The sequence below is a fragment of the Panicum virgatum genome, chromosome 4N, assembly GCF_016808335.1.
Source record: "Panicum virgatum strain AP13 chromosome 4N, P.virgatum_v5, whole genome shotgun sequence".
Taxonomy (NCBI): Eukaryota; Viridiplantae; Streptophyta; class Magnoliopsida; order Poales; family Poaceae; genus Panicum; species Panicum virgatum.
In genome coordinates, this window is record NC_053148.1 from 33,197,758 (window position 1) to 33,212,328 (window position 14,571).

The 14,571-nt window shown below is 46.3% G+C and overlaps 1 protein-coding gene across 1 annotated transcript; it reads right to left on the bottom strand.

The window, feature by feature from the left end:
• Window positions 1-8,259: 8,259 nt before the first annotated feature.
• LOC120670472 (protein NDL1-like) lies at window positions 8,260-12,756 on the bottom strand. Its single transcript, XM_039950567.1, has 11 exons — window positions 12,528-12,756; window positions 10,167-10,266; window positions 9,984-10,081; window positions 9,768-9,856; window positions 9,614-9,674; window positions 9,446-9,532; window positions 9,286-9,363; window positions 9,148-9,204; window positions 9,004-9,059; window positions 8,784-8,919; window positions 8,260-8,706 (listed from the first exon to the last, which is right to left on the bottom strand). The coding sequence occupies exons 1-11, from the start codon at window positions 12,747-12,749 to the stop codon at window positions 8,485-8,487; spliced, it is 1,206 nt and encodes a 401-aa protein (XP_039806501.1). The 5' UTR covers window positions 12,750-12,756; the 3' UTR covers window positions 8,260-8,484.
• Between the last annotated feature and the right edge of the window lie 1,815 nt (window positions 12,757-14,571).

Genomic DNA, 14,571 nt, shown 5'->3' on the forward strand with positions numbered 1-14,571 from the left:
ACCACATATGGTGCGTATTCTACGGAGTAGATGTGCCTCTTTCAATTTCAAATCCTACTCGTAGTATACGAAGTGCCTTTCACTATGACAATGCAAAGGCAGTCGTTGCTTTGGTTAAATAGAGCTGCACTGTCAAGCAAGTTCTGCATCGCTTGTGTTACATGAAAATCACCAAATCTGATAAAGATACTGGATACACACCGCACCCACTAGTTGGATAATCGATAGCGGGCAGCAACATGACAAAACCAGTTCAAGCATTCTTCGAACCAACTTGCAGCTGATCTGCTGCACGCATCGGGCGCAATGAGATACCAACACACCACCAGCAATATAATAGAGGATCTCCAATGTGAGAACCGCCCAATTTAACACTATCTTAAACGAACCGCCGGTCATTATCATCCAGATGAGAGTTAACACGTGCTTGCCAGAGAGCGTGCCACGTGTTATCCCACATCTAGATACACGAATAACTGACACATCATCCGTTCAAAATAATATCAAATCCGGTAGTCCCGGTTTGTGCTCCAACATATGCCCAGAATCAAGCATATGCACATACCGTTTACAATCGAATACATTACCAACGACCCACAAAAAACAGTTTTACATTACCAGACTTCGAGATTTAATATTACAAGTTCCACATAGGAGGGGTTCAACTAACTTCCACTACAAGTCTTGGGCTCACGAAAGCCATATTAAACAGATCCTTGAAATTTATTATATTTACATGCTCTCACGGAGTTCGATTACGATAAAAACATACTAAGATAATGATGACTTGCTCAAGGACACCATCCCAGCCTCAACGACCTACTCCTCCCCCGCACCTGGATCGGCGGGGTAGAAATGGCCGAACACCACTTCCGGTAGAAATGGCCGAACACCACTTCCGGCTCACCTGCAACTAGATATAGAAGCAACCCGAGTACAAAGGTACTTGCAAGACTTACGCGATTAAATAAACAAGAATCATGCAAAGGTTCAAGTAAAAGCTTTAAGGTTAAGTAATTATTGCATAAGCATGAGCTCTTTAAACTATCACCTAGCAAAATTAATTAATGTTGCCCGAACCACCATTAAATTTTAGTGGAATACACTTGTCGGTACCCTGCAACTGGGGTACCCACTCCTACTATGCCAAGACTCGCGTAGTTATCCGTAACTACGTCCTAAGGAGCTGAGCAGCCGGACCCCTGGGGTCCGGCTCCATCTCACCGGACCAACGGTCCCGGACCCGCTTCCCGCTCGGGGACGGGTCCGGTGTCACCACGTGTCCCAGAGGTGGAAATGCTCAGCACCTGTTGCCGCGGACCCGGACCCCCGCAGGTGGGTCCGGGACCTCCATGTGCCTATCCGGACCCCCGTGAGCTCTCGGCTCAGCTAGCTGCTCGGGAGGGGTCCGGAGCCGCCACGTGTCACACAGACGCGGGCGCGGGCGCAAGCCTTCCGCTGGAAGCTCCCTCACCCACCCGCATTAAGTGCGAGCGGTTGAGGCATGCTCTGCTGCCGCTGGGTACGGGGCAGCTTTTGCCAGTCCACACTGTGGATCGTCGGCCCTCCTGCTGCATTAAATGCTGGTGCTTGGTGCGTGCGCTGCCAGAGCAGGGCATCGGATACCCACTCACGGGTTGGACAGGCGTGACATGACAACACGGTAAGCCCGCCTGTTTCCAAGGCGGCTAGTCAGTTACCAAGGCAAGCATTAAAGACTCAGCGCTGCGCGGATGGGCATCGAGTCATGATGACCAACTACTAACTGGAGCAACAGTGCACGCTGCTACAGCGGACTGAGTCAGTAGTTCGGCGCTTCATCATGAACTCGACGCGCGGCTCCAGAGGCTAGACTCTACTCCGACAGGACAGCTCAAGACCATCCCTGGTCAGAAGCTACGCAAGAAAGCCGACGATAAGATCTCCGGATCTAAGGCATTGAAGGCCAAAGTGTAGTTTATAATACATCGCTGGGCCCACCTGTCGGGGCCCCGCTCAGTGTACGTGCTCCCCTTGGACATATAAAAGGGAGAGCACACCCGCTAAAACACAGGTTCACACGGACACGAGGTTCCACAAGTTTTCACACATGCAGAGACAGGCCAAGACACGCCAAGACTCTCACAACACAAGCTCGGTTTTACTCTGAACAACCCTGCTCTCAACCTCTTGAGAGCACAAGCAATACAACACACAATGGACGTAGGGTATTACGCTCCGGCGGCCCGAACCACTCTAAATCCTTGTGTGCTTCTGTATTCTTACGCCTCTAGATCGAGCATTCCTTGACTGCCCCCAAGCACATCCTACACTTAGGATTAGGCGGGTGCATTCCGCCATCCGGCTGTGGTTTTCCACACCACGACATTTGGCGTGCCAGGTAGGGGGTGCTTGGCTTTCGCTTGGTCATCGGCTCGGCATCACCATGTTTTAGGTGGCGAGCACCCGGGGTTCAGAACTCGCGCGGCAAGCGCCCGCGTCAGCAGGATGGCGACAGCGGGTCATGCTCTCCTAGCTCATCATCAAGCAGGTCTGGGGGGAGCACAGCTTCAACAAATCCCAGCTCGCAGCATACCTCACTCATGTGAGGAAGCCCGCTCCGGCGGAAAGCCGACTCCGGTCGCACCAAGCCCGCTCCGGCGGAAAGCCCACTCCGGTCGCACTAAGCCGACTCTGGTGGCTCTCTCCGACGTTAAGCCGACTCCAGTCGCACCCCTGACTCTACATCTCTGTAAGTCCTACCCTTAGAGGCCCAGCAGGGAATAAAACATTTTCCTTTGTAACTAGGTAGTACTTCCGTGTGGTCCAGTCTGGTGAGCCTCCCCCGTGGAGGGGTCTGGACCTCTACGAACCAGGTTCAGGGAAGCGTACTCACCCTCCGGGGAGGTCCGGAGCCGTGTAGCCACTTAGCCTGGTTCCGTAACCCAATCCTGCATACTCTACCTCCCTAGGGCGAGTACTGTAGTACCTAAGACTGGGTCCCGGAGGTCCGGACAGCTCCGGCTTCATAAACCCGTGTTCTGGCATACATCGCACATCTCATGTACATCTAGTTATAAGGGAAAAGTTTATTCTCAGTTCGCCTCTAAGGATGTTACATTCTAATTTCAATCTACGCATTCTGTTTATGCTAACCCCCACGTGGCTTCTTACTCTTGTGCGGTGATTGTGGTCCGAATTGAGTTGTCTAGCTAGTGACTTAGCTCGAGACCCCTCATGGAAGAGAGGGGTTCGGACCCCTGGGAACCTGCAGGTTCAGGGAAGCGCACTCATTCTCCGGGGAGGTCCGGAGCCGTGTAGCCATTTAACCTGGTTCCGTACCCTAAGCCTGCACGCACCACCTCCTGTGAATGAGTGCCGTAGTACTTAGGACTGGGAACCTGGAGGTCCAGACTTTCTCTTAACCTAAAGGCCGGCCCTTTGAGCTCTGTTCACTGAGCCTAACTGTCTATCTCAAATGATCACAGCCAACAGGATTTGGGACCCGTGGGCATGCTACTAAGCATCTACCTTGAGTCATGTGCAGGGCCAAACGTGATGATGCGGCAGGGGACCCAAAAGATGGACGACGCAGGATAAGACCCTTGAGGCGCGCACCGCTGGGCGCTAGAAGCAGCCAAGTTGCTCACAGTAGTGGCCCCACCTGCGGGTTCGTTGCCTCTCCCGAGGCGGGCCCGGGGGCCTCTGTCGGTACCCTGCAACTGGGGTACCCACTCCTACTGTGCCAAGACTCGCGTAGTTATCTGTAACTACGCCCTAAGGAGCTGAGCAGCCGGACCCCTGGGGTCCGGCTCCATCTCACCGGGGAAGGGTCCGGTGTCACCACGTGTCCCAGAGGTGGAAATGCTCAGCACCTGTGGCCGCGGACCCAGATCCCCGCAGGTGGGTCCGGGACCTACACGTGCTTATCCGGACCCCCGTGAGCTCTCGGCTCAGCTAGCTGCTCGGGAGGGGTCCGGAGCCGCCACGTGTCACACAGACGCGGGCGCGGGCGCAAGCCTTCCGCTGGAAGCTCCCTCACCCACCCGCATTAAGTGCGAGCGGTTGAGGCGTGCTCTGCTGCCGCTGGGCACGGGGCAGCTTTTGCCAGTCCACACTGTGGATCGCCAGCCCTCCTGCCGCATTAAATGCTGGTTGTTGGGGCGTGCGCTGCCAGAGCAGGGCATCGGATACCCACTCACGGGTTGGACAGGCGTAACATGACAACACGGTAAGCCTGCCTGTTTCCAAGGCGACTCGTCAGTTACCAAGGCAAGCATTAAAGACTCAGCGCCGCGCGGATGGGCAACGAGTCATGATGACTAGCTACTAACTGGAGCAACAGTGCACGCTGCTACAGTGGACTGAGTCAGTAGTTCGGCGCATAATCATGACCTCGACGCGCGGCTCCAGAGGCTAGACTCTACTCCGACAGGACAGCTCAAGACCATCCCTGGTCAGAAGCTACGCACGAAAGCCGACGACAAGATCTCCGGATCTGAGGCATTGAAGGCCAAAGTGTAGTTTATAATACATCGCCGGGCCCACCTGTCGGGGCCCCGCTCAGTGTACGTACTCCCCTTGGACATATAAAAGGGAGAGCATGCCCGCTAGAACATAGGTTCACACGGACACGAGGTTCCACAAGTTTTCACACATGCAGAGACAGACCAAGACACGCCAAGACTCTCACAACACAAGCTCGGTTTTACTCCGAACAACCCTGCTCTCAATCTCTTGAGAGCACAAGCAATACAACACACAGTGGACGTAGGGTATTACGCTCCAGCGGCCCGAACCACTCTAAATCCTTGTGTGCTTCCGTGTTCTTACGCCTCTAGATCGAGCATTCCTTGACTGCCCCCAAGCACATCCTACACTTAGGATTAGGCGGGTGCATTCCGCCATCCGGCTGTGGTTTTCCACACCACGACAACACTAAGATTATCATAGTTACTTCCGAGATGCTAAAACCCATTCCAACATGTCCGCAATTCTACGATGAGTTCATGGGATAAAGAGTGTTCTCATAACCGAGAGCGCGTCAATTCGAATTGATTATAACCTTGCAAGGGTGTACTACTTTACCCACACGACACAAGGACCATGCGACTCACCCAACCAGCTAAATTGGATGAGAGGGTACTCGCGTCAACCGTTCCCAACAAAGCTCGATCATTGAACTTCACAGCTAGCTTACGAGTAGAGGCTTAGTTTCACCGGGGACACCTCTAAACCTATCCACATAATCCACCGGGGACACCTCTAAGCCTCTCTGCATAGCCCTTGGCCACATATCTAGGACTGCACATCAATGATCAAGTCAAAGAAGGTAATTGGTTCATCCGTACCATTATATTGGATATGTGGTAGCACGAAAAGTTGCTCAAAACCGACGTCATCCACGGACGGTCCTTAATCAATCCAAGCGGATCTATGCCATGTGACTTTTTTCTCTAGGCCCTACCATTCCGCTCGAATCTCGATACTACCATTCCAACATTAACTCAGCTAACCAGTGCGATCAAGGATTATCGGTAAGTGTGACGCTCCAAGACATTCCTTCCTAGCAAGCGATATAAATAATCTAAGCAGGGCTAAGCATCTAGTCAGATTAAGTAATTAGCTAACTAGTAGTGCCAAGAACAGGGATAACAGATCAATGAAGGATAATGCATGCAGGTAGGCTCAAGAATGCAATACATATATAACATATATATAACCCAATAATACCCGGTGAGATAACTAACTAACTCAGATTAAATAGGAGCAAGGAATCATGCTTAGCTGCTTGTCTTGGTTAGCTTCAGGCTCGACCACGAACTGGACTCCGGTTTCAGGCTCAACGGTCTCGGTGGGCTCCACGGGTTCGACCTCCGACGATTCGGTCACTATAATGCATGAATAAGATGCATGCATTAGTGCGATGCTATGCTTGTGCAATAAATGCTATGCATGAAGTGATGCGTCTGCATTAGAGTGATGCGTCTGCATTAGAATGATGCGGTGACATGAGTAGATATGCTATGAATGAAACATGGACAAAACGCTATGCAAAAGCACAAGAACGTAACACACGCGACTATAACAAATAACACTAATGCATAACGATCCCAAAGTCAAGATAAGAATTAAGAAACATGGCTTACACAACAAGTATAAATCATAGAATAAATTGATCATGCAGAGGACATTACAAAGAGCTCATGAAACTTGGATTTGCATCAAAATCACTTTCCTAGAATTACTTAAGAAATTCACAAGCTTCAGCTGTCCTATACAAAATAAATCAGAAAAGGCATCCGAACTTAAATTGAACAAATCTAATAAAATTACCAGAGATACTAGACAAGAAAACAAAGCTAACAAAACTAGTTTTACCATTTTATCACTTTCCAGCAAGAAGTTACACATTAAAAAAGCTTTCAGACAGAGGATATGAAATCACACTAAAACCTTAATAAACTAGCAGGGAAACATATGAGCAAGTTGCACCACTAGAAACTACACTTCACAAGGAGTCTAGCAAAATTTGGTTTGACATTTTTAGAGCAGTATACAATTAACCAAGCATTTAAATCACTTTTTCAACCTTAAATCGTACATAAATCTTCAGCAAGATAACATGCAAAACAATATTTTTCTTGAGTAGATCTAAGCAATAAGAACCCAACAAAATAAGTTTCATAATTTTCCAAGGTCTATACAAATTTATACACATTTTACAAGATTGTTGCTCAACCAAAAACACTTGAAAACGCTAGATCCGCACCACACCGGCCAGACCAGAGGCCGACATGCGGGCCCCACGGGCAGTGGCCTCCCAGGCTGGGTCAAGGCAAGGCCAGGGGCCTTGACCCGTGCGGGAGCGCGGCCACGGCACGAGTGGCGCACCAGCGCGCGTGCACACGCGTAGCGTGCGGGAGCGGACGCAAGGTGGCGCGACGAGGCAGGGCCGGAGAGGGGCAGGGGCACGCGCATGGTGTGTCCCAGGGGGCGGTGAAGCTCACCGGCAAGAGCACGGGCGGAGAGGAGCAACGACGGTGCGGCGCGACGACAAACGGCGGCGGCGGGCAGAGGCGCTCGGCGGCGGCCCTGCATGGAGGGGGAGGGGGCCGGGTGAGGGCCCAAATTGATGGAGGAGGGGGAAGGCTAGGTGGTGCGCGCGCTAGATTAGGAAGGACCTCACCGGCGGCGGCGAATCGACGGCGGCGAGGAAGCTCCCGGCGGCGACGGCAATGGTGGATTTGGGGCTAGGGTTTGAGGGAAGAAGGGGGCCGGTTGGAATGTAGACGGAGAGGGCGAGCGAGCGGACTCGGTGCGGATAAGGTCGCGCACGGAACGAGGTTCGTCGGCGGCAACACTGATACACGGCACAAGAAACGAGGATGGCCGACGCGTGGAGGCGGCGCCGAACGCGCAGCACCGGTCGGACCGGTGGCCTCCGCCGGTCTGACCGGCCGCAGATTGGATTGTGACAATTCTAAATGCTTTTAACTATTTTGATTTGATTGTATAAAATACTCTGTTCGTTCAAAATTATGTATATATATGTTATTTTAATTTTTTTCTTATCTAGGTGCATAACAAAAGTCATGAACCTAAACAAATCAAAATGATGTATAATTTGGTACTGAGGGAGTAGCACGATAGCAACTTGTAAAATAGTATAAATTTTTTCACGGAGATTCTACACCTGCATTCTTCATAACTGAAAATTTTCGTTACTATACTCTATAGGTGTAGTAGGGAAAATAGATTAACTTCTTTCTAGCTGAGGAGAAAAGGACAAGAGGGCTCCAATTCTATCAACTCGTGACTTCTGAACCACATATGGTGCGTATTCTACGGAGTAGATGTGCCTCTTTCAATTTCAAATCCTACTCGTAGTATACGAAGTGCCTTTCACTATGACAATGCAAAGGCAGTCGTTGCTTTGGTTAAATAGAGCTGCACTGTCAAGCAAGTTCTGCATCGCTTGTGTTACATGAAAATCACCAAATCTGATAAAGATACTGAATACACACCGCACCCACTAGTTGGATAATCGATAGCGGGCAGCAACATGACAAAACCAGTTCAAGCATTCTTCGAACCAACTTGCAGCTGATCTGCTGCACGCATCGGGTGCAATGAGATACCAACACACCACCAGCAATATAATAGAGGATCACTAACATAGGAGGGTTCTGCAACAACTTCCTGAGTTCTGAATATCATTTAGGAGGCTGAAATGGTTCATCAGTCTAGCTCACAAACTGATGAAAGCGAAGACCCAACTTTTTGCAACAAACTCATCTTCCCTTATTATTCTCTTCAACGAATAATCTGTGACAATTTACAACTGTTCAAGGCTACAAATCAATGGAATTGAACCCCCCACCCAACCCTCACTGACCTAATCTCTTGGCTATGTACATCATGGTAACAACAGCTATGTCACTCCACCACAAAAAAAAAATCAAGGAATACACATCAGTTCCTACATCTTCTCCTCATGTGTTCCTACGCTTTGAGGTTGGCTCGCGTCTTGATTGGCTTTAGCTTCACCCCCATGCTCTCGGGCGAGAGGAGCTCCGGCGATACGCAGAACGGGTTCAGAGGGCTGCGAGGGCTGCAGTTTATCTGGCTTGGCCTGTACAAGCCGTATCCCATGAGGAAGTATTCCATTGGTATAAGCATTGCATGTGGCTGTTCCTCGGTCACAACTGACCCGCAAGCTTGTACCTGTAAAGATACCAAACTTGGTATGTAACACCCCAAAATCCATGTGCATTAAAGTTAATGTGAGGGCAAATAGATACCTCCACAAGAGCACTATATCGGCTATCAAGCTTTGCAGTCATGTGAACAGCCTCAGCATGGAACTGGGAATTCTCACCAACAAAAATAAGAGTTCTGCACTGCAGCTGCTTCAGATTTTCTGTCAAGTCTTTTCTCCTGTATAAATCATGGCAAGATATTTATTGTACATATCCGGGTACGAGTTCATCATATAAGAATTGGACAAGGAAAGGGACATACTCATTGATAGTCTGAATAAACCGCCACACGTTCATGCCCTGCCGTTGATCTAGAAACTTTATGAATTAAAAGAGAGTTAAGCATCATAAATTTAAACAAATATGTGGGAATTGATAATGGAGGATGAGAAGTCATAGGGCATACACTTCTACAAGCCCGCACAATATCCGATTCAGGTTCATTAGAGTATCCACGTACTCCCTGTGGAGAAAATTCAAACAAAAAGGTTCAACAGACAGCTACGCAAATATCACATGACATAAGCTAAGGTCACTATATTACCTTGCCGAAGTAGCGCTGCAACAAAATATCCTTCACCACGTTGCACATGCCATAATAATATAACAAATTTGACATAACCTGGAAACATAGATCTATCAGTACAACATCATTATTCTGCAGGGAAAAGGTCTTTATTTGAAGCTAAATATTGAATAACTACCTTATTATAAAACCACTCTGACCATGAGGGGGTTTTACATAGAGGTGAAACAAGGATAAGTCCTAGTACTCGTTCTCTGTACTTTGTCTGCAATGAAGAACAAAATTACTAAGCATTTGTGCAAGCAGCATCGAACCCACTAGCTTAGAATAATCAAGAAATACATACTGCAAATAGAGTAAGAATGTATGCACCCGCAGTGACACCTAAACACATAACAGAGTCCAATCTGTAAAATAAAAAAAGAAAAGAAGTTACTTCACAAATCTCAAGAAAATCTCCAAGCACTACCACTTTATCAAAGAATATGAGAAGATCTTACCCAAAGAAATCAAGTACGTCTGCGACTTGATCCGCTAAGTCATCAACAGATGCCACCGGTGAGCTTGGCAAAATCGGAGCAGCTCCTAACTGCATGATTTCCCGAAGTATAGTAAACCATGCAATCATGAAAAAAATTCTTCCAGAATTGCCAGATGCATCGTGCCAAGATAAACGAAAAAAACAAACATTCACTGTAACAGCAAGTTCTACTGACCTCATGTCCTGGGGGGCTGATATGGTAAATGCAAAAATTATGAAGCAGCAATGAAGCTGCTTCAGGACAGAAGAGCAGTCCTTGGAAACAAGACATATCTGATCAACAATAGTGGACTTCAGTCACATTACAGCAGAATTCTTAAATAATCCAACATAAGTTAAGCATGGTTGTAAAACTTACAGTTCAAGGCAATATCTGGATAGGTAATAAGAGCAGGCTTATCATGGTCACCATATATGGCAACAGATACAGATCCATGATTTGTTTGTATATGATGTTCCTGAAAGAAAAAAGGGGAAAGTCTAAATACTAGGAGAAAGTACGGTAAGAACAAAAATTATTAAACCACCAAGTTGTAGTTCACACCAGATAATAAAATCCATGTGCATGTCCTGCTATTAAATCTATGATTCTACAAAGGAGTATAGCAAAACTGAAGCAAAGTCTGTGAACCAGAACCAAAGTTCATTGTTTCCTATGTGTTTACCCTAAAAGCTTGTAGAGTGCTAGTAAAGAAAAGCATATGAAACATGATATGCTACAGTGATGTTTCCTAGACCACATCTCCTAGGGACAAGAAAGAAGGGGAAAGCTAGCACTAAGTACCAACAGGAAGTGATTCCTCCACCAAGCAAATAGCTAAAAACAATACTTATCAAGAAAAGCACATGCTAGGACAATATTATTAGCTGTTCTTTTCCATCAAAGGAAGGATATGCATGACGAGAAGTGGCTGTGAAGTAATGATTCAACATCACACCCATCCAATTTTGATGCATAACAATAATCTATCACAAAAGAGACTAGTACACTAAAAGCCATTTTTCCTAATAACAGAGCTAAAAAGATTTTCAGGTAATCCTGAGTGCAACTTCAACCCAAACCATTGGATCATAATCCTAGACAAGGTTTTAAAAAACGGTAGACGCTAGGCGAACGCTTGCCTATGGTTTAGAGTTTTTTGTGATTAAACGTGGATTGAACATGATTAAACGTGTGTTGTGATTAAACGACACTGTGATTAAACGCAATGCTTGGCCACCGTTCAGTATTTAATCAAGATTAAATGACGTTTAAAAACGTTTTTTAAAACACTGATCCTAGAGTTACCATGTTTTGGCCTGGCCACCTGGGCAGTTGTCTGGGAGAAGGTCCAGTTGGCAGAGAATAGAAGGCATCTGCTATGGACATATCTATGTGTGTGGGATGAAACCGAGTTTTAGATTTTGTCCACTGCTCAGTGGACCTTACCAGTCACTACTCCAGAATTGGATATAGGAAAAACTTAGCTAACCATAAATATAGTATCCCTAGCCAACCATATAGATTTTCTTAGACAACCCTTTTGTCCCCTCTGCACTAATCTAGTTTCTTTCCCAAGTCCCTTTCTACTGATTTTGTCGAGAATTATTTGTGTACAAGCAAAGGATGAGTAGTTCATCATAATATATTGACATCACAGTTTTATAGCTATATGGAAGATCAAATTCAACTGCATTAGATTTCACAGACCATGTATAAACTCTGCATCCGCCAACCAAAAAATAAAGTTAGAGTAGCATCCATACAGAAAACAGGGGACCTTAAATCCATTAGACCTTGTTTCCATTCAATTTGCAGACATGCCTAGAGCTTAAGTTGCTTCAAGAAAGCAATGGGATATTTAGTGGAAGTTTGTGCTCGATAGCCCAGCTAAAGAATCGGAGATAACATGATTGGTTATAGAGAAATAAAAAGGGCATTTGGACACCCAAGCTACACCCCAAAAGCGTCAAGATCACATATTTATGGTTTCTTTTCTTCTGGCGATAAGCACGGACATAGCAGGCAACTGATTACTTAAATCGAATCAGCAAGGTACACAAAATCATATAGGGGTGTAGGACCACATGACTAAACGAGGACCATATACCAGAGAAAAGAATTCCGCATGGGCAAAGGCAGGTAGAGGCCAACACCCACTTGAGAACGCAACCCAAAAAATTTTTACCTCACCGATGCTACACGACGGCTGCCAATTCAGCATACACCGAGGCGCATGAAGCAAGTGGCAGGCTAGTGGTAGCAAACGACGGTACGGATGTGGGGAAGGGGCAGCGCAAGAGGGCAAAGCAGGAAGGACCGCCAAATTTAATCCAGAAGCAAGTGCGCCCCAAAATTACAATTTAGGTGGTCGAACTCATGCATGGTCCAACTCCAAATTCAAACTACGATAAACCACAAACCTGATTCGATAGATCCTACAAGAAAACAGGCTTGAATCTGAAACCAATACTACAATGCACCCAAAACAAGCAAGCTCAGCTAGTGGGGAAAAAAAATTCAAGAAACGCAGCATCCTTTGGAACCGCTAACCCTACCACGCAAGGAACTAAATCAATTCAAAGCGAAGCTAAACCCCAAGATTACCAACTTGGCTTCTTCCGGTCATCCAATCCAAACCTCTCAATCCGCGCGCCCCAACCGTCCTCCCCCTCACGGAGAGCAGAAATCAACTGCAGCAGGGAAGAAAGGAATGGGAGGTAGAAGGGATGCCCGAACCTTGCCGCCGAAGGAGATGCGCTCGATATCCACCGACAGGACGGAGCCGCCGGAGTCGCCCATCCCCGCCGCCGCCGCCGACCGCACGGGCGCTGCTGTCGAGGTGGCGTGGCACCGCCTTCCCTCTTCCCCAGTCCTGCCGCCTCCGGTTTCACCTACCACCCCTTCTTTCTCTCTCCAGGATGCTCCGGCCGCCGCTGCCTTGCTTCCCCACCTGCGCATCTTGGAGGCGTTCTTGGCCTTGGCTTTAAACCGAGCGTCGTTCCTCACTTCCTCTGCGGCGCAGCGTTTTGGGCTTTAGCCCCTGGGAGTTTCCGGTTATTACGATCCGGTCCAGCTTACGCGGAGAGAGGAAACCGACAGGTCAAGAGTCCATCGGATATCTACGGCCGGTCAAGAGCACAATTCTCGTGTACAATGCTTCGAGTAGCATACTGCATTTTTTAATCCGGTTTTTAGCTTGCTTTTGTCAATAGTGTTTTAATTTCTTCTGTGGCTAAATATTTATTTGGTGATATGTAATTGCATAATTGAATTGCATAAGAAGGTTATCAATGCATTTAAATAATAGATCTGATTTTACATAAATATCAAATTGGTGATATGTAATTGCATACTTGTATTGTATAAGAGGGTTATCAATGCATTTAAATCCTAGCCCTGATTTTACACAGACCGGTGAGGTGAGTCTTGTTTTACCTACCTTGCAACTTGAAGCCCATGGGAAAAAAATTCAGCAGTCGAAGGACTCATTGTTAGCACCAGTAACTATTAGGATACCCGCCATCCAAAAATATAACATCTGCAGCAGATTACTCAGTACCTAAAAAAATTCTTCATATTACCAATAACTACTTTTATATTTTCGGTAACAGCTATTGCAGCAATCTACCAAAATCTAATCACCAAAAATAAGGTAGACGGATGAATCTCCTTCATTTAGGTGAGAGAAATGTGTTTTGGTGATTACCAAATACTTTTAGGTAATAAGGATTGTATTGTTAATCTGCTGGAGCACCTCCAATTACCAAAATACTGAAGTGCCATTGTTAGTACTAGGTAAAATCCCTTTTTTTTGCGGGTAGGTAACATCTCTGCTACTAGCAAGCCCTACCGAGACAGCTGCATCTTCCTTTTTCTTATCACTGACATACAACATAGACATCATGGCACTATTGTTTTGTGAATATAAAAATATATATAGTCTTTGATTCATGACATAGGCGCCACAAGCTTGGTTTTCAAGCTGTTTCAGTTTGATGTTGGATTTCTATATGGTTTTTTTTGCAAGCTGAGAAGATTTAAGACTCCAAGATGAAAAACTTGGTGTATAACAAAATCTAGGCACCTAGAAAAGCCAAAACAATAATAATTTAGGACGGAGGAAGTACTAAAGGAGATAAGACGAATATCATGCTTCAAAGGATACCAAAATTTGTGCGTTACTTCTTGTAAATAAGAAACATTGAATCTATTGTCATCAAAGTGTTTATTCTTTAATAAGGAGTCATCAAAGTGTTTATTTATTTCTCTTTTCTTTCTAACTTTTGTTTCTTTACATTTGGCTAGGCAATGTATGGCGCCCGTTTGCTGTTACAATCAAGCTTTGTTCAAGGGAAAAGATGGGAGAGCCAAACATTGCTTTCATGCCTTTTTGTCTTTTGTATTGTGCTTCAAGGATAAAGTGGCGATTGGATACACAAGCGGAGTGAACTAATGCATTGCTTAAATGATCAAATATGGTTGTAAGAAAAGGTCACCCCTGCTCTGTCAGAGCTGACTGAGCATCTTTTTCTATACTTCTATTTTCTAAAAAAATGGAAGTTTTTTTTTGTGTGATGGAGTTTTACCGTCTGATATATATTTTCTTCAATGATGTGCTTTGATTCTGTCATAATGCCTGGGCTAAATTTAGGTCCATGGAAATAAAATAAAATGTGAGAGATCATACTTGATTATGACAATAATTTCATCGGCTCATTCTTGCTCAAGAAAAAAAAACAGAGGCAGCTTATGGCTGATACATATATAAAATATACACGCA